We start from the raw sequence: 26851 nt of genomic DNA, 5'->3' as shown, positions 1-26851 counted from the left end.
TCAGGGTTTCTGCCCCTACATCATTCTACTCTCAGATGAGGTAGCAAAAACCTGCTGACGGATTCCCTTTAATGACACTGAGTGGAAATTTTCTTCTTAAAATCTAAAGGCTGGAAACCAGTTTAGACCTAGTCTCCCTGCTAAGGATGGATAGATTAAATTAGATCACACCCATTTCCTGCTACACTGCGCCAAATAGTCAGCAGTGAGGGACACTTACTTCAGGAGACTCAAATAGATAGATTGCCCTACGTAAACAGATGTTTCGGCTCCATGGCTAGTGAGCTTTTGTCCAAGTATGGCGCTCGTTTTGGTAGAAGCTATTTATATTGTTCTTTAGGACATTTGATGTGAGGATGTGTTTTGGGGCAGACGCTGTTACCCGTTTGCCTACAGCCCCCTATAACCGGCTCCCTGCATCCACAGGAATTAGAGCACGTCCTACCACAAGTAGAGCCCCGCTACACGTTCAGTAAGAGGCAGCTGAGCCGAGGCGCCGAGTACCGAGCCCGAGTAAGGACCACGTACACCGACAAAGAGGAAACCAAGGAATTCTACAGTGACTGGAGTCCAGACATCGTGTTCACTAACAGTAAGGACTTTGAGATCTGTCATTTTTTAAGCTTTGTGATCAAGAATAATGTAATCAAGAAAACTTAAAATGATTCACTGTAGCCAGACTGTGCAGCCTCGGGCACCACGTAACGTGGCCTAATACAGAGCTGATTTTTCCGTTTTACATTTTGCTTTTTTTCTCTACTTTTTTTTTCCACCAGTAATTTTGAATGATGCCTTTAATTTTACCATATAAAAAAAACTGAAAAATATTCCTAATAGGCTCCAATGGTGAAAAAAATACCAGTTCGCCCTTATTTTTTTCGATTTTCTTTTGTTCTTCAGGTAGGTATAGATACTGTGAATCACCCCCTCCCCCCACAAAGAAAAAAAAAATAATTCAAGAGTTTGAAGAAAAAATTTTGCTTCCAGTCGCCATTTTCTGAGATCTTTAAAGTTTTTTTGGTGGGGGCAATGGATCTGAATTTTTAGAATGATGCCAATTCGGGGTGCAGATGATTTTTTTATCAGTTTTTATTGTGCCGCCCAATTAATTCTCTCTTCACAGCATTTACCACACTTGCTTAATTAATTTAATATTTTGATGGTTTGTACATTTTTAGTACCAAATATGTTTTTTTTTTATTTCTTTATTTTTAAAATAGGAAAGGAGGAAAGGATTCAAACTTTTGTTTTTCAAATGTTTTTTAAAACTTTTATTTTATATATTTTTTGCCCCTTAAAGTGAGGTGAACCTTTGATCAGTTGATCGCTTGTTCTATATACTGTAACATCACAGTATTGCAGTATATAGGGAAAATGATGGTCTCCTATGAAGCCAGACCAAAGGATGGGCTTCACAAAAGGTCTAAGATGGCACCATTAGGAGCCATTACCACCAGGCCATCATCACCACTGATAATTGCTCTTAAAATATACAGTATAGTCATCTTTGGGCTCCATTTGGCTCCCAACTGTAATGTAGCCTTGTAGGTGAAAGCTTGGCAGCTCTTAATAGGGCTTCAAAAGATAGTAGCTTGTACAAAACCTATATTTAATCAGGTCCCAGTGGAACCCTGGTCTTCACCCTTTAACCCTTGTACATGGATGTAAGGTTTCACAGGGCCCCCTGGGTTACAACCATGAAGTAGCTGCTGGCTGGTGGAGCGAGTTGGTAGAGAGAAGGGTTGTCAAAGCCAGGACGGTACCAGAAGGCCAAAATCCCCCATCACCGACGGCAGTGCGAGTGCGGTGCTGCCTAGTGGCAGAGGATATCACTAAGACTCTGTGCTGGGAATGTTCCTTGGTGATTTACAACCTGTGAAATGTCCTCTAATCTAAAGTAAAAGTGTAAAAGTTGGCCCGATGAGAGCCAGGTGGAGATGCCGACTTCTACAGCGTAACTGCAAGGATGGGGGGAGTTAATGGATCAAACCAATTAAAGGTTTTGTCCAAACCGTGGATAACGCCATGAGAGGCAGATTGTGGGTGGATTTCGGTGCACAGTGAAGCCAAGGGTAAAATTACCTTGGTGAGCGGGCACTGATTCAGCGACCCCATATCTGGTCACAGACTGTAGAGTGGGCGAAACGCAAACCCTCAAGGGTGCAACTTAAATGCAAGCTAACTCTGCTCTTTGTAATGGCTGTCCTGAGAAATGACACCATCCAATCTCATCTGCTTATAGATTATAACCTGACCCTAATGGACATAAAGTGGGTCATCATCTCAATATGCTGCATCACTGTAGTGCTGATGACGGTATCCTGCTACGTCGTCATAACCAGGTAAGAGCAAAGGAAGAAAAGTCATTTATGGCTAAATCCTCCAGGCACTGTTATTAGTAAGTGACTGCAGCTCGTAGCCACGTGAACTTCTGCTTCATACTGAATGCAACTCTCAACTACTACCCCATCCATCCTATAGACCAGACCACTACTACCCCATCCACCAGACCACTACTACCCCATCCATCCCATCCACCAGACCACTACTACCCCATCCATCCCATCCACCAGACCACTACTACCCCATCCATCCCATCCACCAGACCACTACTACCCCATCCATCCCATCCACCAGACCACTACTACCCCATCCATCCCATCCACCAGACCACTACTACCCCCTCCATTCCATATACCAGACCACTACTACCCCATCCACCAGACCACTACTACCCCATCCATCCCATCCACCAGACCACTACTACCCCATCCATCCCATCCACCAGACCACTACTACCCCATCCATCCCATCCACCAGACCACTACTACCCCCTCCATTCCATATACCAGACCACTACTACCCCATCCACCAGACCACTACTACCCCATCCATCCCATCCACCAGACCACTACTACCCCATCCATCCCATCCACCAGACCACTACTACCCCATCCATCCCATCCACCAGACCACTACTACCCCCTCCATTCCATGTACCAGACCACTACTACCCCATCCACCAGACCACTACTACCCCATCCATCCCATCCACCAGACCACTACTACCCCATCCATCCTATAGACCAGACCACTACTACCCCATCCATCCCATAGACCAGACCACTACTACCCCATCCATCCCATCCACCAGACCACTACTACCCCATCCATCCCATACACCACTACTACCCCAACCATCCCATATACCAGACCACCACTACCCCAACCATCCCATATACCAGACCACCACTACCCCATCCATCCCATCCACCAGACCACTACTACCCCATCCATCCCATACACCAGACCACTACTACCCCATCCATCCCATACACCACTACTACCCCAACCATCCCATATACCAGACCACCACTACCCCATCCATCCCATCCACCAGACCACTACTACCCCATCCATCCCATACACCACTACTACCCCAACCATCCCATATACCAGACCACCACTACCCCATCCATCCCATACACCAGACCACTACTACCCCATCCATCCCATACACCACTACTACCCCAACCATCCCATATACCAGACCACCACTACCCCAACCATCCCATATACCAGACCACCACTACCCCAACCATCCCATCCACCAGACCACCACTACCCCAACCTCCAGACCACTACTACCCCATCCATCCCATCCACCAGACCACTACTACCCCATCCATCCCATCCACCAGACCACTACTACCCCATCCATCCCATATACCAGACCACTACTACCCCATCCATCCCATCCACCAGACCACTACTACCCCATCCATCAGACCACTACTACCCCATCCATCCCATCCACCAGATCACTACTACCCCATCCATCCCATCCACCAGACCACTACTACCCCCTCCATTCCATCCACCAGACCACTACTACCCCATCCATCCCATCCACCACTACTACCCCAACCATCCCATATACCAGACCACCACTACCCCAACCTCCAGACCACTACTACCCCATCCATCCCATCCATCAGACCACTACTACCCCATCCATCCCATATACCAGACCACTACTACCCCATCCATCCCATCCATCAGACCACTACTACCCCATCCACCAGACCACTACTACCCCATCCATCCCATCCAGCAGACCAGTACTACCCCATCCATCTTGTACACTAGCCCACCCACTACTACCCTGGTGCACAATGGACAGCTTGCATCCACCAGAAGTCATTTGTTTTTTTCTTCTATATGGAAATTGAAACTTTATTTTCTTTCACTGTATGGTATTTGCTGCTTAAAGGGGTTGCCTGGCTTGTGGATAAAGTCTGCAGTTACTCTATATGACTGCAGACTTGTGAATCCTCACATTGTGTACACAGTGCTCACTGTCAAGATTCTGGCCACACTTGGACTAGACTTGTATTGGTGAGACAGCGCACATCTAGTCTGCTCACGCGAGAAACCTGACAGCGAGCACTGTGAGGATTCACAAGTCTGCAGTCACATAGAGTGACTGCAAACTTTATCTACAACTCCTTTAACTGTATATTATGATTATGGTAAATTAATGCTATTAACATTTTACTTTAACTTGTAGAACCAAGAAAAATTGGTGGAATAACATCCCAGATCCTGCAAAAAGCAAAGTAGCCAAGGGCAAACTGATACAGGTGGGTGAAGAATAAACAGGGTGCGCCTGAGACTGGGCACAATACTGTTCATGGGTATAAATAAGGACCATAGTCTCTCAATATATAGGGAAGTCTCAAATTGGCTTTATCCTGCAACACAATGGAGTAAAAAAAATCCCCAAATAGCAATTCATAACGAAGTATCAATCATGTTCAAATATCATTAGATAAAAGCAACAAAATATAAATATATAAATATATATATATATATATATATATATATATATATAAACAATACATAGTTCCCAAAGTGCAAGATTGCATAGCTTACCCATGTAAAGAGTTGTCTTGATTTATATTTGTGGCCCCGATGCGCGTTTCCCATAGGCTTCCTCAGGGGGGCTGTGTCTTGAGAAGTGAAAATCTACATATATTATCATTGCTTTTTACATTGTATATATAATTAAACATGGATGAAATATACCCTGACATTTCAGTATCCCCATAGGATTGAGCGCAGCCTGCTTGATGAGTTTGCATTATCTAGAGCGTCTGTATATCCGGAGGACCCATTAATTCTGCGCACTACATGAACCGTCCATTTCTTGTTAATGAGAATTGTAATTCTCCATTTCTCCTGTGGTGGCGCTGCAGGGAAAGTAAACACTTGCTACTGGATTCCACCAGTTGATCATTGAGAGATCTCAGGAGTAGTGGTCACAGGTGGATCACTAAAAGGCATTGCTCAGTATATAGTTCTGTACTATTCAGATGTTTCAATGGAAACAATCAGCGACACGAGAACAGAGTTTGACAGCGGGATTTAACGAGTTGACAATCATGGGCGGCATTTTGCATTATCAGCCATTACCACCCCGCTCCATACACCCGCTTCTAACTTGCGCCGTACATGTACAGAAGAGGTCGTGAAGAGGTTAAAGAAAGGAGGGTCTAGTGGACTTGTGTCCAAAATTCGAGACCCTTTGGTACAGGACTAACTTGCCAAGAGCATGCTTTGTATTGTACTTTGCATTTGTAAAATAAAAATTAAAAAAATTTCTATTTTTTTTTTTTTTAGCAAATTAATTTGAAACCAGTTGGAAAGCGAAGTCCCGGAAAATCATGGTAAGTTTTGCTTTACATGAGGAAATAATATGTAATTGGTGGTTCCGCGTTATCATGTCCTTTACTTCTCTTTCTTCTCACCAGTGGCAATTGGTTGAGTCAACTGGTGAAGGCACACACGATGTCCACAAATGAACCATTCACCAAGGAACAATTGGTCAAAGACGATCCAAACCTCACAGGAAAGAACATGAAAATAATTATTTTTGAACCCGAGAAAGTTGATATTGAATGCTGCCTTCACCTGTTTCCTCGAGAAGATGACAACTTGTACCAGGGAGACTCGCCTGAAGATAAGGAAGACGTTCCTCTGATGATCACTGACTTTTCTATCGATAACATGTTTATCGACATCCTATGCGACTCATCCACGAAGGTGGACAACTCCTTTGGGAGCTTTGGGTGTTCAGTCCTACGAGACAGTTTTCAGAAAACTGAAAGACACCTGCAACTTTCCATTGTGTCTCAAGAATCTGGATATCAAAGTTACGATTCTGATGATTCTCCAGGGGATATAAAATCAGATAGGCCAAGTTCCTTATACTTTGACCAATCTTCTCTCAGTCAAGGTGATTTTTTGCCTTATGCTCCGGTATCCAGCATCGAGGGTGGCTCTCAAGTAGTTAAAGACGACACGTTCATCAGTTCTGGCTACAACAGCTTTGCCAGTGCTTTAGCGGAGGTTGGATGCGAGGTTACGATAGGAGACAACTTATCACTCTTCTCTCTGGGCAAAACATTTTGCCAAACCTATTACCACCATTCCAAGCAAAATCCAAAAAGTATTCTATATTCCAACACAAGATCTTGTCTCACTCAGTCATATGAGGATGATCTTCGACCAACTAGGACTCCAACATCTGAACACGGCGACGGAGCTCGCACCACGTCTGTGTCTGAAGAGCCAGGATATCAAAGTTTTAACCAAGCCATTCAAGAAGGCGACACGCCTATAAGTACCACCCGCCTTGATTTTGACTCGGGGTACAAGCCTTTTGAAAGCCTTGCAAGGATCTCTACTTGCAGTTTGGACCATATCAGTGGCTCGTTTGACGTTGATGATCTTCACAAAGACTCGGTTCAAAATAATGGAGACCTTGTACAGACTGGAACGGTCGTGGGTGGGACAGATCCTTGGGACGAGACTCAACGTTCTGACTATCACTTAACGGAGTTAAACTTTTATAACAGGAAATATCCCTCTTATTCTGAGACTTCAGAAGATGAATACAAGGGATCGGTAAAGAAGACTTCAAGCATTCACTATGGCATGGACAAGACCTTAAATGAAAGTCTTGGCCAGGAAGCCGGTAAACCTTTAGCTTTGACCTTCGACATAAGGAATTTGGCAAACATTGAAGGACGTAAGATGGCACTGGACTTAGAATTTGCTGGTTTTCCTGACAATATTCCTTTTTCTCTGGATAAGGCGCCAATCATTGAGGATCTCTTGGATATGAAAAGTCTAACGGTCAACAAAGGTTTCCCAGTGAAATTCGAGAACATGTCCTATTTTGTCCCTCTGTATTATTTAAGGGCAAGAGGAAGCAGACAAAGTAATAGCCATATGCTAGTACAGCAAAACATGGCCAGAGAAGACTATTCATACATGAAGATAGCACTGTGGTAGAAATAGAAGTATAAAAAATATAAATCTATTTCTGCCATTTAACAGAATTTTTCCTTGAGAACAGAATGGAGCATTTTAATTTTCAGAGCAGAAGTCAATGTCTTTTAAGCTTTGCTTAAAGGGGTTATTCACTACGTTTTATTATTTTTAAAATACGCCCACAGTGGTCATAAATTAAAAAAAATAATCATACTCCCTTACTAGATCTATGCTGATGTCTCCAGACTTCCCTTTTTTTCTGGTAGGAGGAAGCAAGTGATCGCTGCACCACAAAAAAAGGAGGAGAGTGGTTTTTTCTGATGGAATGTGACTGCTGCAGCCAATCAGTGGTTGCTGGTTGGCTGCAGAGGTCACAACTAGAAGATAACGCTAGGAGACCGGCAGTGGATTAGTGATGAGCGAGCGCGTCGGACGCTAACATTGCCCGCTCTAAACTTATGTATATACTGTAATTAGACCCGATTAGTGTATTTGCAAAAAAGAGAAAAGCTTAATATGTACAGTTTACTACAGAGATCTTCAGAGTCACTATTAAACACTATATGATGTATACAGCCCATGTCCTTACAGTCAGTATATATGTATACAGCTGCCGCATGTATCACTAGCCCCCATTGTGCTTATCGTCTGCTATCTGGTTGTTCTTACCCAAGTTTAGGAGCATCCTAATCCTAACCAGCACAGCATATACAGGTTCACGACTACGTATATGTTCATACGGGGCGGACAATGTAACGTAAAAGGAGTGAGATACACAATACTAGCAGATATGGAGAGATGAGACGTTGCAAGGGAAGAACTCTTCCTATATTCTCCTGTATTCGAGCCGTCAGTGGCTGCAACTTCCAGGTACGTTCGGAAGAACAGCTCCGGAGCACAAATGTCTGCTCTAACAAGTGAAATTCTGAGCAAAAGGAGAAAAGAAAATCATTGATGAGCACCAAATGTAAAGTCAGTATTATTGCTGCCCATAAAACAATATCGCAACTTAGTATCGATACGCAATATATTTAAAAGCCTGTCATTTGTCACCATATTGGTATGTCGTGTCACATGTTGCCTTTTCTGGTCTATATGGAAATATAAACTCGTGTACCCTTCAGCAATAAAGTGAAACTATTGACCGTCCATAGTCTCCTCTCTATATAGTAATTACACCTGAACATGGTAGTCTGTAGTGTGTAAATGGGCTACTATGACTTCCATCTATTAGCAACAGACTGATTATTTAAAGGAATCAGAAAATGACCTAATTAGAACCAGTTTTGATTAATCAGGCGCCAATGTTTCGGGTGTCTTAAATATCGTGAAATACAATAAAATGGAGAAAAGTAAAAACAATTGCAACACCAATTATCACCACTAGGTGGGAGTACATGTTCACACGTCACCTGGCTGCTCCCTTCCTGAATTTGCAATAAAGGGGAGCCATATAAAGTATTGGGAGTGAACCTTGTCCATCAAGTTTTAATGTTGAAAAGTGGCCAAGTATGGTGTGAAAATAAAAAAAAAAGCAGTTTATCACCTAGGGATCTCCCATTGTCCTCTCCTAAAGGTTCACCATAGGTCTTCTCGCTTCCTCTTCCCAAAGGGGACGATATGCGACTACCGTGGCCGCTTTTCCAAAAATGAGAGTGAACACTTTTTTTCTTAGATATGAGAGGTGACTTGCAAGTTCATTTAATGGTAAATCAGAAAAAAAATACATGTAAAGTAAAATTTAGAATTAAAAAAAAAAAAAAAAGAAGTTATTAGTTGCTTCAAACTTTTATGAAAGCGCCAAAAGTCACAAATTCTTGTGCAAACAATTTGCGACTTTTCAAAAAGATTTTACGTCAGTTTTCTGGCATAAAAGCTTTGATGATTTTTTGCTTTTTTTTTTTTTTAACACTTTTTATCAGTTATTATAGAAAAAAAACTGAGAAATGTGAAGAATTGTATCAGAAAGGATATCATAAATGTGAAAAAAAACTTTCTTTTAAAAATTTAATTGTGTAATGGAAAGTTTTGTATCTAATATAAATTTGTAATCAATTTTTTTTGACCATTTCACGATTCATTTCCAGAGACTAAAATCTATGCAAACCTAAAAAGGTTTAACAGTGACATACATTTAGATATAGGCTAGGAACAAAACAGGGAGAAAAAAGAAAAAAAAAAGGTCTGCAGAGCTGGAATATTAGACATAATATATGGAAAATACAGAAAGAAAGCAGCCATGTTTGTCAACTCTCAGACAACCCCTTTAACACTGCAAATAATCTCAGGTCTGGTCCTAATTTTAAAACTTTATTAAGACTATGAAAAAATTATTTTTTATAACTCTAGATACAAAATATTTCAGACTTCTCTGTCAAGATCACATTCCGTTGTTCTATGACCGTCTTGATCTGGTGGCCGCTGCGACACTGTTCACGCTCTTCGCTTTTGCTCTCGGCTCTTTCTGGGATGAGGAAGTGGAAGGAAATTGGGAATCGCTTTGTGACAATCCTGTGGAGCATAAAATAAAGAGTTCATTCTCCTTTCTACAACATAAATAACCATTAAAAAAAAGTCATTCCCTCCACAGGCAAGTCTATAAAATAAAACTCTACACTCAAAGTTCATTAACGGGGTTTTCCTCATCTCAAAAGTGCAAAATGATTGTGGAAACAAGAAACATTGCAATTTAGCACAGATTAAGAATGGAGGGATCTTTAAATCTGTAGTGCACCAGATCTTGCTTGCAACACCATGATCAAGAGCCCATTACAGTGCTTGAAAAGCATTGGAGACACCATGGTAAACACCAGTGCTTGAAACGTGTTGGTCACCATGATTAAGAGCCCATACAGTGCTTGAAAAGCATTGGAGACACCATGATTAAAGGGAACCTGTCACCCGCAAAATCGAAGATGAGCTAAGCCCACCGGCATCAGGGGCTTATCTACAGCATTCTGTAATGCTGCAGATAAGCCCCCGATGTATCCTGAAAGATGAGAAAAAGGTTAGATTATACTCACCCAGGGGCGGTCCCGCTGCGGTACGATCTGATGGGTGTTGCGGTCCGAGGCCTCCCATCTTCATAGGATGACGTCCTCTTGTGTTCAGGCTGCGGCTCCGGTGCAGGCGTACTTTGCCCTGCTGAGGTAGAGCAAAGTACTGCAGTGCGCCGGCGCCGAGCCTCTCTGACCTTTCCTGCCGCCTGCGCACTGCAGTACTTTGCTCTGCCATCAACAGGGCAGACAAAGTACGCCTGCGCTGCAGCGTGAATACAAGAAGAGAACGTCATCACAAGATGGGAGGCTCCGGACCGCGAAGCCCATCGTACCGGGACCGCCCCTGGGTGAGTATAATCTAACCTCTTTTACTCATCTTTCAGGATACTTCGGGGGCTTATCTACAGCAGGGGTCTCAAACTCGGCAGAGTAAATGGGCCGCACATAAAAAAAAATAAAAAAAATTAAGCTGGCGGGCCACATTCCTTTCAAACTAGTATACTGCACAGCCCACGTAGTATACAGCACAGCCCACGTAGTATACAGCACAGCCCACGTAGTATACAGCACAGCCCACGTAGTATACAGCACAGCCCACGTAGTATACAGCACAGCCCACGTAGTATACAGCACAGCCCACGTAGTATACAGCACAGCCCACGTAGTATACAGCACAGCCCACGTAGTATACAGCACAGCCCACGTAGTATACAACACAGCCCACGTAGTATACAACACAGCCCACGTAGTATACAACACAGCCCACGTAGTATACAACACAGCCCACGTAGTATACAACACAGCCCATACCTTGTCCTCCCAGCCAGGCTCTGCATCCCCCCGGCAATGCTCCAGCCTCCAGGAAGGCTCATTCACTTTCGCCGTCACAGGTGCTGCACACTTCCAGCTTGGCGACGCGCGGCTCATTCTCCGGCCACTGGACGGTCGGAAGTCACTCTGCGTATCCATGGCGACGCGTCATGCATACGTCGTTGCACTGAATGGGAGCCTATGGACACTGGGTCCTGCGCACACTGTGAAACGCAGGAATCCAGTGACGGATGCAGTTTTTATATCTGAGCATGCCTGAAAGCATATTCCAACCCGGGAAAAAGTCAGTCTCTCTCCTCTCCCCCCGGGACTCATGTGACGCATCCGTCATAACACTGGATACGTTGCACACGTTTTCCTCTAATTTTGCAACGTCCGTCGATACGTCGGTTCACTGCACTCTGACGCCGGACGACCGACGGAAGTGTGAAAGAAGCCTTAGCTCATCTTCGATTTTGGGGGTGACAGGTTCCCTTTAAGAGCACAGTGAAACATGTTGTGGACACCATGATTAAGAGCCCATTACAGTGCTTGAAACGCGTTGGCGATGGTTATATTCTACCAATTTCATAGCCAGATAAAATCACCCTAATTTAGAATTGATTAATCGGTGTGGACGGAGCTGGACAACTTTACCCCTTTCTCTCCTAGTGAAGGAATGCACACATGCACATTGCCTTATAGGACATAGGGACGGGGGGTGTAACGAGACAACCCTTTTAATTTCAGCTATTTAAAGCTTTGAAAAAGAACAGTGTTAGTGTTTGAATCGCATTGCTCTTAGGTCACCATGGAAAGCTGGCACTCATGCTTTTCATTTTTGGAACATAAATCCCTTTTTTGCATTCAAGAAGCTGGATTCAACCTTCCTTTTCTGCTTTTAATTTCACACAATTACTGCCATTATTTTTCTGCTGTGGTGAACATTAAACGCAATGTTACACGAGTAGATGATCAACAATCGTTCACAAAAGGCAATGTGCTGCCGACAATAGTAAAACTTTTTTTTTTTTTTTTTTTTTAAAGGACGACCGATCACATCAACAATTATACAATTATCCCCGCTCCCCCAGTACGGTTTTCTCATGGCTCTAGAAACGAGCGTCGATCAACAATACAAACGGTAATCTTACTGGGAATCTCCTGCGACCAATCTCCATCGCACTGAGGACACCGTGGCTGGTCATGTCCTCTGAAATACTTTCCTACGCATGTCAAATGAATCTTGATGCCGCAGTTATCACAGAGCTGACCCTGGGAAAAAAAACACACGGAAACAGCCTAAGGTCATCCATTAAAAGCGAGATTGATCATTGGGTCACACAAGACATCACATCTAATCCCTCCCTATGGAAAGTTTTACCGGGTTGGATTTTCTATCGCTGCCGGCAAGACGCAGGTGGCACATGTGCCATAGTCTTTAAAAGGGAATCTGGTAGCAGGATAATGTAGGGCCAGAGAGCCCGATTCCAGCAATGTGTCACGTGCTCTGCTGCTTGCTGTAGTTTCAATACAATCAGTGTTTTATCAGCAGGAGATTATCACTGCAGGACTAGGTGTCTCGTGCCTGACAGTCCAGCTAATCAGCATAGCCATGACCTCACCACCGATTGGCAGCTTCCTGTGTACACTGTATATTGTCAGCAAGCTGGCAATCAGTGGTGAGGCCCGGTTATACACAGCTCAGCATTCATAGCACTGCTACATATGCAGAGAAAACAGGGATTCAGCTAAACTGCGCCAAGAAGCCCAGTAAGTGAGACATCGCTGGAATCAGGGTCTCTGCCCCTGCACCATGCTGCTCACGGAATGCATAACAAAACATGCTGATAAATTCCCTTTACACACAAGTCGCTTGCATGCACTTTTTTTTTTAAATAGCATAACTGAAGCTCTAAAAGGTGCGTGCGACGGTAAGTCGCAGACAAGATGCGGAAATATATCTGATCACGTGACTTGTCTGAGAACGGATGTCACGCTCTTCAGACTTTTACATTTTAGAATCTATTTCTGACTCAATACCGTTAAAGGTTTTCCAGGAACATTTTTTTTTTTTTTATTAGGGGCCTGAAAACGAACAGGCAGATAGTTGCTAACCACTCACCTGCTCTGCCCGACACTGACGCAGAGCGGTCACTGACTGCTCCTGTCGGCGATTCAGCTGCTCCGCATCAACAGAGCAGCTCTTCCTCTGTCGACGTTATGCTGACTGACAGCCGGCTCTGTGCCAGCAGAGATCGGCGCCGGGCACAACAGACAGGGAGTTAGCAACTACTTGTTAGTTCTTAGGCTCATAGTAAAAAGAATTTAATAGAATTGCATATCTACTGAGCGCTAACCTGAATGGCGACATTGTGGCAGATATTGCACGTCTTGACAATGTCCTGGTACGTGCTCTGGATATAATGCTCCATTTCCATAATGCAACGGGTGTGGAGGCTGTACTCCCCATCTTTCTAGGGGGTCAAAAAAAAAAAAAATCAAAATAAGCAATAAGCTTCATTTTACACACATGTACCTCTTGCACTAATGTCATTGGATTTGACTTGTGATGATATCCGAACGTGGTTTGGTGCACCTTATCCCAGCACGGTCTCATCACTAGATATGACGTATGTTATCAGATACAAGTTATAAACATACCCCAATAAAAAAAATTAAAAAAAACCTGTCTGTGCTTTGAACCCTCCATCCATATTGGACATTCACACTTTATGGCCAAATAAGCGAATAAAGCACACTAAGCAATAAGGATCACGTAGTTTAAAAAAAAAAATGTGAACGTGTTTTGATCCGTGAATTTTCAGGTCCTAGGACCCTCATGGATATCTGGAAAAAAAATGGGGCAGAAGTGTTCAGATGAGAACTTCTGTCTTTTCATTTCAGCGATCGGTACGTGTCGCGGGACCAGGACCCAAACCGATCAGCGTTAGTTAGCGGTGTGTAATCGGTATTTAGGAGCGAACGACTTACTTCAATCAGCCATTTTTCCTGCACAAAATTCTGAAGAAGCTGTTCGACTTCTTTTTTCTTCATTTTCTTACTTTGTAGTTGGTCGGCGAGGTTTAAAATGTTTGTGGAAGATGCAAAGCCATTGTCTGAGTCTATTATCAGATCCATCTACGGAAAAAAAAATAGACACAGAATTACCTTTGAAGGCTTTCGGAGTGTTTGAGTGCAGCAAGATGGCAGATCACTACAAATAGACGTCTTCTCATTAGCAGAATGCGGCAGGCGGAGATCAGGAGCCCTCCCTGTGCCAAGAGATGCCGCTGCGGCCATATAAGTACAGCGCGCTCCTACAGGTTCATCAATGGGATGATCCTAGTCTTCCCAAGAGAGCCAAGAAAATAGGGATTTTTGTGTGTACTCACCGTAAAATCCTTTTCTCCGAGCCACTCATTGGGGGACACAGGACCATGGGTTATGCTGCTGTCACTAGGAGGCTGACAATAAGCTGAGACAAAAAAAGATTAGCTCCTCCCCTGCAGTATACACCCTCATGCTGGCTTCCAGAGACCCAGTTCAGTGCAAAAGCAGTAGGATAATAACAACAATATAACATTAGCATATAACATGTCAAACAAACAGTCAAAGACCAAAAAAGGCAACGAGCCGTAAGGCTACCAGGGTGGGTGCTGTGTCCCCCAATGAGTGGCTCGGAGAAAAGGATTTTACGGTGAGTACACACAAAAATCCCTATTTCTCCTTCGCCTCATTGGGGGACACAGGACCATGGGACGTCCCAAAGCAGTCCCTGGGAGGGAAACAATACAACCGAATAACTCCGTGTACCATCTGACTACAAATGCGCAACGGCCGCTTGCAGGATACGCCTGCCAAGGGCCGCGTCCGCAGAGGAGTGAATGTGGACATTGTAATGCTTTGTGAAAGTATGCAGGCTAGACCACGTTGCGGCCTTGCAAACCTGCTCCGCTGTTGCCTGGTGCCGGATGGCCCAGGAAGCACCCATCGACCGAGTGGCGTGTGCTCTAATCCCCGCCGGGATAGGACTGCCTCTGATCCGATAGGATTCCTGGATAGCAGATCGGATCCATCTGGCTATCGTGGATTTAGACGCAGCCAAACCCTTTCTGTGACCCTCCGGGAGCACGAAAAGGGCGTCCGATTTCCTGAAATGAGCCGTTCTGGAAATGTACCTCCTGAGGGCCCGTACCACGTCCAGAGTATGGAGAGCCTTCTCGACCCTATGCTTGGGCTGCGGACAAAAAGAAGGAAGGATGATGTCCTCGTTAAGATGAAAAGAAGAGACCACCTTCGGAAGAAACGCCGGGGAAGGGCGTAGGACCACTTTGTCCTGATGAAAGGCCAGGAACGGTGCCCGGCAGGACAAAGCGGCGAGCTCTGAAACCCTTCTGATGGACGTCACCGCTACCAGGAAGGCAACCTTCCATGAGAGGACAGAGAGCGGAACGTCTTGAAGGGGTTCGAACGGAGCCTCCTGAAGAACCCCCAGGACCAAGTTGAGATCCCAGGTCTCTAACGGCATCCTGTAGGGAGGAACCACATGGGAGACTCCCTGAATGAAGGTCTTGACTTGAAGGTTGGCGGCGATCCTGCGCTGGAACAGCACGGATAACGCTGAGATCTGGCCTTTGAGGGAACTCAGAGCCAATCCGGAGTCCAGACCGGACTGAAGGAAATTCAAGATGCAAGGGATAGAGAAAACGAGCGGAGGGAGCCCTCGGAGCCTGCACCATGAGAAGAAAGATTTCCAGACGTGGTGGTAGATAGAGGCGGAAGACGCCTTTCGAGCACTTAACATGGTGGGAATGACCTGCTGAGAGAAACCGGCACGAGCTAGAATCCAGGTTTCAACAGCCACGCCGTTAAACGTAGGGCCCCTGAGCTCTGGTGGCAGATCGGACCTTGGCGAAGTAGGTCTGGGCGGTCTGGTAACCGCCAGGGGACGTCGGCTACGAGCTGAACGAGTTCCACGTACCAAGCGCGGCGTGGCCAATCTGGGGCGACCAGAATTACCGGAACCCCCTCCGTCTTGATCTTTCGGATCACCTTCGGCAGTAAGGGAAGTGGAGGAAACACGTATGGGAGTTGAAACTGATGCCACGGGAATATCAGCACGTCCACTCCGATAGCCTGGGGATCCCGAGAACGAGCAATGAAGTTGTGAACCTTGGCGTTCAATCTGGACGCCATCAGATCCACGTCCGGGGTCCCCCAGCGAAGACAGATCTGTCGAAAAACCTCTGGGTGGAGTTCCCACTCCCCCGAGGCAAGGCCCTGGCGGCTCAGGAAGTCCGCCGCCCAGTTCTCGACTCCCGGAATGTGCACCGCAGAGATGATGGAATGGTTGGTTTCGGCCCAACGAAGGATGTGGGAGACTTCCTGCATCGCCGCCCTGCTGCGGGTACCCCCCTGGTGGTTGATGTAAGCCACCGCCGTGACGTTGTCCGATTGGACTCGTATTGGGTGACCCGCGAGCAGAGTGTGAAAGCGATTCAGGGCAAGTCTGATAGCACGAATCTCCAGGATGTTGATGGGGAGCCTGGATTCCTGAACTGTCCAACGGCCCTGGGCAGAGTGGTGAAGAAACACCGCTCCCCAGCCGAGAAGACTGGCGTCGGTAGTTACCACTAACCAGCGGATCGGGAGGAAGGACTTCCCCTGGAGAAGAGATTGACCCAGGGTCCACCATACGAGAGATTGTCTGACCCGCGGGGACAGGGGGCAAGGACGGTCGAAAGATGGGAGACTCCTGTCCCAGTTGCCCAGCAAAGCCTGTTGCAAGGGGCGGAGATGGAGTTGAGCGAAAGGGACAGCTTCGATTGCTGCAACCATCTTTCCCAGAATCTTCATGGCGAACCGAATGGTTCGCGGGCGAGGATGGCAGAGCGTACGGGCTCCCTGCTGAAGCGCTTGGGCCTTGGACCGAGGAAGCAAGACCAGCCCCCTTGAAGTGTCCAGGATCATTCCCAGAAAGGCGATCCGACGGGCAGGAACGGGAGAGGACTTGTCCAAGTTGATCAACCAGCCCAGGCGCGAAAGAGAATCCAGGGTAATGTGGACGCTTGACTCGCAGGCCTGAAACGACGGGCCCTTTATGAGGAGATCGTCTAAGTAAGGTAACACGACGACTCCTCGAGAATGAAGGATGGCCATGACAGCCGCCTTGACCTTTGTGAATACCCTGGGCGCTGTGGCAAGACCGAAGGGTAAGGCCGTGAACTGGAAGTGGTCCTCCCGAACGGCAAAGCGGAGGAACCTCTGATGAGGCGGGAATATCGGAATGTGAAGATAGGCATCCTTGATGTCTATCGATGCCAAGAATTCCCCTCTTTCCATCGACGAGATGACCGATCTGAGCGATTCCATCCTGAAGTGCCGTACTCTTACGCACTTGTTCAGGAGCTTCAGATCCAAAATGGGGCGCACTTTTCCGTCCTTCTTTGGCCCGACGAAGAGGTTTGAGTAGAAACCTTTGAACCTCTCGTGCTCCGGGACCGGAACAATGACCCCGCTTTGGTGGAGGGAGTGAATGGCGCAAAGGAGGGCGCGAGACTGAGCTCCCGAGCTGGGGAGACGAGAGGGGAAAAACCGAGTTGGAGGAGGCGTGGAGAACTCTATTTTGTAGCCAGACGATACCAGATCCCTGACCCATTCGTCGTGAATGACGGAGAGCCAGGCTTGCTGATAAAGGAGTAGACGTCCTCCTACTCTGGTGGTATCGACTGGCGCCGTTCCCGAGTCATTGAGACGGGAATCTGGGGGGGTCTCGAACCGCTGGTTCTGGACTGCCTCGGCTTCCCTCGCCAGGAAGGATTCGGCCTGAAGGAGGGACGAGCGTCTCTGTCTGTGCGAGAAGATCGGTCTGATCTGGGAAGACCGGTAGGATTGGACCAGGCTGGGCTGGTACGAAAGGGCCGAAAACGAAAGTAAGGCTGGCGCTGGAAGGCCGCCTTGGGCCTCTGTTGGGGAAGGAACTTGCTCTTTCCCCCTATAGCATCAGAAATCAGCTGGTCAAGCTTTTCACCGAAAAGGCGCCCACCTTGAAAAGGGAGAGAGATCAGCGATTTTTTAGAGGAGGAATCTGCGCGCCACTCTCTGAGCCAAAGAGCCCTTCTGATAGAGATGGCGTTAAAAGCCGCCGATGCTGCGCAATTCGCTGCATCGAGGGAGGCGTACATCACGTAATCGCTAGCCATGGCTATCTGTTTAGCCAGGTCCGCCATCTCAGATGGGAGGTCCTGTTCATGAATGGATTTCGCTAGAGCATCCGCCCAGGAAACCATTGCCTTGGTCACCCAAGCCGCGGCGAAGGAGGGGGACAGGGAAGAGCCTGAGGCTTCGTACACTGAGCGAGCTAGAGAATCTAGCTGGCGTTCAGAGGGACTCTTAATTGAGGCTCTGTCTGGGACTAAAAGAAGCGTTTTGGAAGCCAGGCGTGAGACCGGGGGATCTACTATAGGGGGATCCGTCCAGTCTTTCACGAGATCTGCTGAGAAGGGATATTTCGAAACCAGATCCTTCTTACCCGAGAAACGCTTATCTGGACGCTCCCTGTGTCGTCTGACTATATCCAGAAAATCTGGGTGAGAGGCAAAAGTTTTGTGGGAACGCTTGGTTCTGGTAAAAGAGACCGCGTGTTCCGGAGCGGAATTAGAGTCATCATCCACCTTAAGTGCGTGATTGACTGCTACAATGAGGGAGTCAACCGTAGCTCTGAACTCCGGAGCCTCCGGGTCCAAAGATACTTCGGACTCATGTTCAGAGCCGTGAACGCTGCGAGCCCCCAAAGAGGGTGAGCGAGAGGTGGAGCTGCCAGAGTCTGAGTGGCGAGGTGAACGCTCAGGAGAGGTAGTACGGATCCGTTTTCTAGATGACCGTGCCTCTTTAAGTGGAGAGCGGCCCCTGCTGGCCGACGATTCCCCTGCTATGGAGGGATCTCTTAACACCTGTAACGGATTGCCTCGTTCCCCGGGAGGATTTTGAATGGATTTTATGGCGTTGGCTAAAAAATCCACGGACTGCGAAAGTGAAGCGACCCACGGGGGGGACTAGGTGCGCCGGAGTCGGTGGCGGTGGAGGGCTCCTGGGCACATGGAGCATCGCAGGCAGAGCAGAGGGGAGAGCTTTGAGGCCTAGGAAGTGGGGCCTGGCAGGTGGTACACGCAGAAAAAAAGGTCGTATGCACCTTAGAGGATTTTTTTGGACCTTGACTGGGACATGGTGTACACTAATGCCAGATAGGGTCTAGCCTAAGGAAGCGAGGGCGGCGCTGCAGGAGAGAGCTGACGGTCTCCTTACCCTGGTCCTGTGTCCCACAGAAGAAGAGAGAGAGAGGCGGCAGGAGGATTAGGCGACAGCTGGCGTGCACAGCGCTGCACGTGGAGGACGCTGCGGCTGGAAGACCAGGAACTGCCGGCGTGCAGAGAGATCCAAGATGGCCGCCGAGACCTGGGGAGAGATCTCGCACACAGCGAGAAGCGCCAGGACCGGGGGGCGGAGCCGCGCGATGACGCTTAAAAAGGGGGCGGAGCCTATTGGGAAGCGCCAGATCCCCGGCCGGCTAGGCCGAAGCCGGGGACTAAATTTGCGGCTTCGGCCCGGCGCGCGGCCGCTGATGCCGGGACAACAAAGGGGGCCCAGGAAAAAAGTGCCACTAGTCAGGGGGAGCCCTCCGAACCGCAGAGCCGGCGCCACCCCCCCCCATTCCACAAGACACTTACCCTGAAGGAGCAGCGCACCGGGGGCTGAGGTAGGAGTGTCTGGGGTGAAGAAAACAGGGACGGTGCAGGGATTGGGAAGCCTCCATCCACCAGCCCCAGAAAGGGGGGTGGAGAGGAACCGTCCACCACCTGAATCAGCCGCATGCAGTGGTGATGCAGGGTGTGCTGCACGGACGCCACGGGTACTAGTGCCTCTGTACAGCCGAGGGTGAAACCTGGTGGACAGGGCAGTTCGGCAATAAAAAGGCCTGGCTGCAGAAGAGGGTACTGGAGGTCAAACACCAGTGCTCGTCTGAACAAAAGTGGGGAGATCGGTGCCCTATTAGGAAAAAAAAAAAAAAACCGTCGCCCCAAAAAGGTCAGCTCAGGCAGTGGCTCCCCCGTCGCAGGAGAGGATACGGTGAGGTGAAACTCCCGTGCTCGCCTGTTGTTGGTTCGGGGGAGATGGGACCATGAAAGAATCCGTCGCCCCCTTCGTCCGGGTAGAATTAAAAAACAGTGTGCCTCCTACGGACACTAAGCTTGAACTGGGTCTCTGGAAGCCAGCATGAGGGTGTATACTGCAGGGGAGGAGCTAACCTTTTTTTGTCTCAGCTTAGTGTCAGCCTCCTAGTGACAGCAGCAGAACCCATGGTCCTGTGTCCCCCAATGAGGCGAAGGAGAAAATGCAGATTAGCGACTAACAATGAAAACAGATCTTACCGCCTTCCTAAATAATTCCAATTCGCTTTCGGCATAATCCATGGCCATTTTAGTAACTTCATTTTCTGCAACATTAACCTAGTAAGAAACAAAAAAATAAATAAATAAATAAATTAGTTGAGAGTCGATTTCAAAACCAGGACTCTGGCTATATAAAAAAAGTTTGGATAAAATCAGGGCTGTGGAATCGGAGTCGTGGAGTCGGTGTCATGGAAATTGAGGAGTCGAAGGTTTGGCTTAGTGACTCCACAGCGCTGGCTAAAATGGCACAAAACTGTCCAGTGTACTTATGAGGCTCCACCAGCCCCGGCCGGTGACTGACGGGCCGATGTGTATCTACTATATAATTGTCTAAGGGTCACTTCCGTCTGTCTGTCCTTCTGTCACGGATATTCATTGGTCGCGGCCTCTGTCTGTCATGGAATCCAAGTCACTGATTGGTCGTGGCAAAACGCCCACGACCATTGCCACAACCAATCAGCGACGGCCACAGTCTGGCGGCAACATGGCCGCTCTTTCCTCCCCGCAGTCAGTGTCCGCTCCATACTCCCCTCCAGTCAGCGCTCACACAGGGTTAATGCCAGTGTTACCGGAGCATGGGGTAACGCACTCTGGTGACGCAGCTATTAACCCTGTGTGACCAACTTTTTACTATTGATGATGCATATGCGACAGGATTACAAGGGGCCCTCGAAAGGTGAGTATATGTTTATTTTTTAACCTGTTACATACATGGCTGGGCAATATACTACGTGGCTCTGTGCTGTAGACTGCGTGGCTGGGCAACAGACTGCGTGGCTGGGCAACAGACTGCGTGGCTGGGCAACAGACTGCGTGGCTGGGCAACAGACTGCGTGGCTGGGCAACAGACTGCGTGGCTGGGCAACAGACTGCGTGGCTGGGCAACAGACTGCGTGGCTGGGCAACAGACTGCGTGGCTGGGCAACAGACTGCGTGGCTGGGCAACAGACTGCGTGGCTGGGCAACAGACTGCGTGGCTGGGCAACAGACTGCGTGGCTGGGCAACAGACTGCGTGGCTGGGCAACAGACTGCGTGGCTGGGCAACAGACTGCGTGGCTGGGCAACAGACTGCGTGGCTGGGCAACAGACTGCGTGGCTGGGCAACAGACTGCGTGGCTGGGCAACAGACTGCGTGGCTGGGCAACAGACTGCGTGGCTGGGCAACAGACTGCGTGGCTGGGCAACAGACTGCGTGGCTGGGCAACAGACTGCGTGGCTGGGCAACAGACTGCGTGGCTGGGCAACAGACTGCGTGGCTGGGCAACAGACTGCGTGGCTGGGCAACAGACTGCGTGGCTGGGCAACAGACTGCGTGGCTGGGCAACAGACTGCGTGGCTGGGCAACAGACTGCGTGGCTGGGCAACAGACTGCGTGGCTGGGCAACAGACTGCGTGGCTGGGCAACAGACTGCGTGGCTGGGCAACAGACTGCGTGGCTGGGCAACAGACTGCGTGGCTGGGCAACATACTACATGGACATGCATATTCTAGAATACCCGATGCGTTAGAATTGGGCCACCATCTAGTAGATATATAATTGTCTTGCAATTACCCCTGTAAAGGGCAGTGAAAGTTGTGCAACTGGTAACATGGCACAAATTACGCCAGCCAGCGTAACACTGAGCTAAGTACGCAGTTCCCAATGTTAGATAATGAGACTCAGGTCAAGTGTTGCTTGTCTAGACTACTGTTTTGATACCTTACAAGAGTCGGTCATGATAACAGACCCTTGTGAGGCAGGTATGCATCACGGGGCTCATGAGACAAGTACTGGGGTTCACTATATCTGCCCGCTAGCAGAAACGGACGTCTACACGGCACAGTGTAAGGAAAGAGAATAAACTCACCGTACCAGAGAGAAGTATCTTTTCCCGTTGTTTTCATCTGTTCCCTTCTTAATGTGCATGAACAGCGGCTGCAAATGTTTGTTGATTACACCCACAAAATCATCCAGCTTGTCGTGCATGTAGTGAACTAAAAAGGAAGATATGAAAATACATAAAAAAATAAATAAAAATGAATTCTAGTAATAATACTAAACAATACAAATGACAAGCAGCAGCTACAGAGAAAGATGGTTTATATAAACTAATAATCAGCAATAAAAGTCCGGCCTGTTCGGAGCTCGCATTACCCCAGACACTATACAGAAGCCCGATATTAGGAGAGACTTACTGTCCCCCGTATGATAACAGCTTATAGGGTCACGTCGGCTGACAAACTTGTTGACTGTTTCCGATAGTAAATTTATAAATGAGACGTTTTACTATAATCCACAATCAGTAGATTAAGTACCGTAGTAAGACAGTTTTCACATACTGTAGTAGTGGTACGGCTCTGCTCTAATAACTTTTTTTTTTAGAGATGTGATGTGCCAATAATGAGAAATCTAGCATAGCAAAAATATGCAAATTAGAATGGGAGTGAACTAGAGGCAGGCCGATGCTCTTGGATGCGTCTTCTAACTGCAGACACGCCCCCAGTGCACTTCCAGTCTGATTTGCATATGGCTTCGATACTCGATTACTTATGATTGGCACATCAGATCTATACAGCATAGCGCCTATACCAGCACACGCCAGCTTCTGCGCGTAAAAACGCGCCAACAGGTTCTCTAAGTGTCAAAACCTGACAAGCCCCTTAACTGAAGTCCATCAGGTGATAGATCCAAAAGTTGGTTTTCGGCATAAACAGAAATCAAAACATAGATGTAAACAAAGACACAAACTGCATTTTAGCAATTAATAATAAAAAAAAATATATATAGTAGGCTAACCTTTGTGCACTTCGCAGCAGTGTCTATGTAGAGTTCGCACAGCAGCAGCCTCCATGATACCATGGGACATAAGCACCTGAAGGAACCGCTGGTGGCTCTCACTCATGGCCATTCTTTACCGTCACATAAAGAGAGAAATACGATAAACCGATAAGCGGAGGGAAGGCCGAGAGGCCCAGTGTGTAATGTAGAGAAAATCAGGACGGTTACATGCACCCAACATTTAAAATCCCAGCACAGAACGTGGCGGTCAGTAAGTCTCCCGAGGGCCCCGAGACGCCGGGTCTCACCCCGCGACACCAGGTCTCTCCCCGTGGCCCCGGGTCTCCCCCGCCGCCCTAAGACCCAACATTCACAATTCCAGCACAGAACATGACGTCCAGATGCCAGTAAGTCCCCGAGGGCCCAGAGACGCCGGGTCTCCCCCACGGCCCTGAGACCCAACATTCACAATCCCGACCAAACCGCTGCATGACCATCTCTCCCCTCACCTACTTTATTCTCACCCATCCCTTGTAGATTGTGAGCCTTCGCGGGCAGGGTCCTCTCTCCTCCTGTACCAGTAGTGACTTGTATTGTTCAAGATTATTGTACTTGTTTTTATGTATACCCCTCCTCACATGTAAAGCGCCATGGAATAAATGGCGCTATAATAAATAATAATAATAATAATCCCAGCACAGAGCGTGACGGCCAGATGCCAGTAAGTCTCCCCCACGGCCCTCAGACGCCGGGGTCTCCCCCACGGCCCTCAGACGCGGGGTCTCCCCCACGGCCCTCAGATGCCGGGTCTGCTCGGAATGAAAAGATTATTATTACACTGAATACTTTACAATAGAGGACAATGGGAACGCAAAAAAAGACGCCTAGAAGACAAAACAAAAAGAGGCATTAGGATTACAAAACCCCAGGGAATATGAGCGATTCCTGAGGCGTTTTCTGCTTGGATAAGGGTACCGTCACACAGTGGCATTTTGATCGCTACGACGGTACGATACGTGACGCTCCAGCATCGCTCCAATATCGCTCCAGCGTCGTAGACTCCGGTCACACTTTGCAATGTACGACGCTGGAGCGATAATTTCATGACGTATGTGCGATGTAGAAGCCGTTGGTTACTATGCGCACATCGTATACAATATCGTGCACACCTTTGTTACACCATGCGATCATGCCGCCACAGCGGGACACTAGACGACGAAAGAAAGTTTCAAACGATCTGCTACGACGTACGATTCTCAGCGGGGTCCCTGATCGCAGGAGCGTGTCAGACACAGCGAGATCGTAAGTATATCGCTGGAACGTCACGAATCGTGCCGTCGTAGCGATCAAAATGCCACTGTGTGACGGTACCCTTACAGCGGAGTGTGAACGTTCCCTGACACTCCAGGGGTCTCTCAGGGGAGAGCACTTTGTCCCTATATCCTGTCTGTGCCATCCGGCCTAGGTTAATACCAGGGGATAGGACGGCTCGGGGGGATAGGACGGCTCGGGGGGATAGGACGGCTCGGGGGGATAGGACGGCTCGGGGGGATAGGACGGCTCGGGGGGATAGGACGGCTCGGGGGGATAGGACGGCTCGGGGGGATAGGACGGCTCGGGGGGATAGGACGGCTCGGGGGGATAGGACGGCTCGGGGGGATAGGACGGCTCGGGGGGATAGGACGGCTCGGGGGGATAGGACGGCTCGGGGGGATAGGACGGCTCGGGGGGATAGGACGGCTCGGGGGGATAGGACGGCTCGGAGGGATAGGACGGCTCGGGGGGATAGGACGGCTCGGGGGGATAGGACGGCTCGGGGGATAGGACGGCTCGGGGGGATAGGACGGCTCGGGGGGATAGGACGGCTCGGGGGGATAGGACGGCTCGGGGGATAGGACGGCTCGGGGGGATAGGACGGCTCGGGGGATAGGACGGCTCGGGGGGATAGGACGGCTCGGGGGATAGGACGGCTCGGGGGGATAGGACGGCTCGGGGGGATAGGACGGCTCGGGGGATAGGACGGCTCGGGGGGATAGGACGGCTCGGGGGATAGGACGGCTCGGGGGGGGGGACCTTTATTTTACTGATCATCTGTGGGTAAAAATAATTCAAATTCTTAAAAAAAAATCAAATGAAAAAATGAAATATAAAAATTAAACTTAAAAAAAATTTCCATGCAGCCACCATCTATACGGCATCAGATTGTATTGGATTATTTCCAAGTATTAACTTTTTTATATATAAATACCGCAGCTGTCTAATACATATACTGTATATACGTCCTGCACATGTGTAAACCTATATGAACACTACAATAAAGGAGTGTAAGTCTCAGCTGGTATTTACAACGCCGTGTATTCCTGTACGAAGCCCCCCAGCCACCGTCACACGCCCCTCACCCACACGCAGCACCGCGCCGTCTGGACCTACTTCCGGGATTTCGCGGGAAAAAAGCAGCGAGGAAACACCAGCGGCTATCTTCCTGCGCCGGCGCGATGACGCTTGTAATACGCATGCGTGTGTTTTGACAGCAGTACGTCGCATGCGTGAGGATGAGACCATTAAGACGCATGCGTGAGGATGATGTCAGTAAGGCGCATGCGGGCGGATCAATCCCACTAAAGCGCATGCGTGAGGAAGATAACGCTAAGGCGCATGCCTGGAATAAGAAGGCAGAAAGCATTATAGTGATCGGTCACTAGAGGGCGACATAACACCAGTGCTGGCTGCTGTAGGTGCAGCTTCTCCCCAGCAGTGAGGATGTCGGCTTTTCATGTCTTTGCACTTTGCTTCTGCTTTTTGTTTTTCTGTTTTTAGCCTTTTTATGACATAACTTCTGCTCTCGGCGTCTATTTTCAGTAAATCTTCAGAATCAGACTATACACAGGGGAGCGACGGCTGAAACCCCCTCCTGTGATATATCGGCCGGACCGAGATGTGTATGAAATGGAAAATAAAAAAAACAGAAAAATATTGGGATCTGCAGCTGACAAATATTACATTTTTTTTTCACCTTTATTTTTTTCTTCCAAGAACCATGACTTTCTTATTCCCCTCCCCTCCGACGTAGCGGTATGAGGACTCGTCGCTGCAATTTTGGTTGACACCATTTATTTTACCATATAATACACTAAAAGATGTAAAAAAAAAATATCAATGAAGAACAAAAAACACAATGCCGCCATTACTTTTTGGTTTTCGTTTTTTTAATGACGTTCATTGTGCAGTAAAAATGACCTGGAAATATGATTCTTTGGATCAATATGATAACTGCGATACCAAACTCAGGAGGATTATTATTAATATTTTGATTGTTAAAAATTAAAAATGTTAAAAAAATAAAAAAAGTTTGGTTCGTATCATCATTTTCTAAGACCCGTCATTTTATAATGTTCTGTCGATGGAGCTGCGCCAGAGCTTGTTTATTGCGTCGTTTTTTCCTTTTTGATATATACAGTGTTTCCATCACTTTTTATTGCATTGTTCGTTGGAG

The 26851-nt window shown here is 47.9% G+C and overlaps 2 protein-coding genes across 5 annotated transcripts in view; one reads left to right on the top strand and one right to left on the bottom strand.

The window, feature by feature from the left end:
* Positions 1 to 8487, top strand: part of IL4R (interleukin 4 receptor) — a 28729-nt gene extending 20242 nt beyond the window's left edge. For both annotated transcript variants that reach the window (XM_069734309.1, XM_069734310.1), the window contains 5 exons: positions 427 to 592; positions 2243 to 2342; positions 4571 to 4643; positions 5683 to 5729; positions 5814 to 8487. In XM_069734309.1, the coding sequence (XP_069590410.1) occupies positions 427 to 592; positions 2243 to 2342; positions 4571 to 4643; positions 5683 to 5729; positions 5814 to 7359 (1932 nt within the window). In that variant the 3' untranslated portion in view covers positions 7360 to 8487. The remainder of the gene's footprint in view (positions 1 to 426; positions 593 to 2242; positions 2343 to 4570; positions 4644 to 5682; positions 5730 to 5813) is intronic.
* A 1145-nt stretch (positions 8488 to 9632) lies between these two features.
* Positions 9633 to 25877, bottom strand: NSMCE1 (NSE1 homolog, SMC5-SMC6 complex component). Of its 3 annotated transcripts, none has more exons than XM_069734311.1 (8): positions 25789 to 25877; positions 23377 to 23489; positions 22453 to 22574; positions 20579 to 20656; positions 14142 to 14288; positions 13508 to 13624; positions 12302 to 12422; positions 9633 to 9849 (listed from the first exon to the last, which is right to left on the bottom strand). In XM_069734311.1, the coding sequence occupies exons 2-8, from the start codon at positions 23486 to 23488 to the stop codon at positions 9734 to 9736; spliced, it is 813 nt and encodes a 270-aa protein (XP_069590412.1). In that variant the 5' UTR covers position 23489; positions 25789 to 25877; the 3' UTR covers positions 9633 to 9733. The 3 variants fall into 3 exon arrangements, with proteins under 3 accessions (XP_069590412.1, XP_069590414.1, XP_069590413.1); XM_069734313.1 differs by having other exon boundaries at positions 25758 to 25863; XM_069734312.1 differs by lacking the exon at positions 25789 to 25877 and adding an exon at positions 25762 to 25780.
* Between the last annotated feature and the right edge of the window lie 974 nt (positions 25878 to 26851).

The sequence above is a fragment of the Ranitomeya imitator genome, chromosome 7, assembly GCF_032444005.1.
Source record: "Ranitomeya imitator isolate aRanImi1 chromosome 7, aRanImi1.pri, whole genome shotgun sequence".
Lineage (NCBI taxonomy): Eukaryota > Metazoa > Chordata > Amphibia > Anura > Dendrobatidae > Ranitomeya > Ranitomeya imitator.
Note: the sequence above shows the minus strand (reverse complement) of the source record. Positions and strands in the feature narration are given on the sequence as shown.

Bases quoted from the DNA above. Each gene is read 5' to 3' on its own strand.
- NSMCE1 (XM_069734311.1), bottom strand. From the start codon at position 23,488: ATGGCCATGAGTGAGAGCCACCAGCGGTTCCTTCAGGTGCTTATGTCC. The intron at 13,625-14,141 runs GTAAGTCGTTCG...TTGACCCCCTAG, and splicing joins AGGAAAAATGGCTGATTGAA to AAAGATGGGGAGTACAGCCT. The intron at 12,423-13,507 runs GTTAGCGCTCAG...TTTTTTTCCCAG, and splicing joins GCCACAATGTCGCCATTCAG to GGTCAGCTCTGTGATAACTG.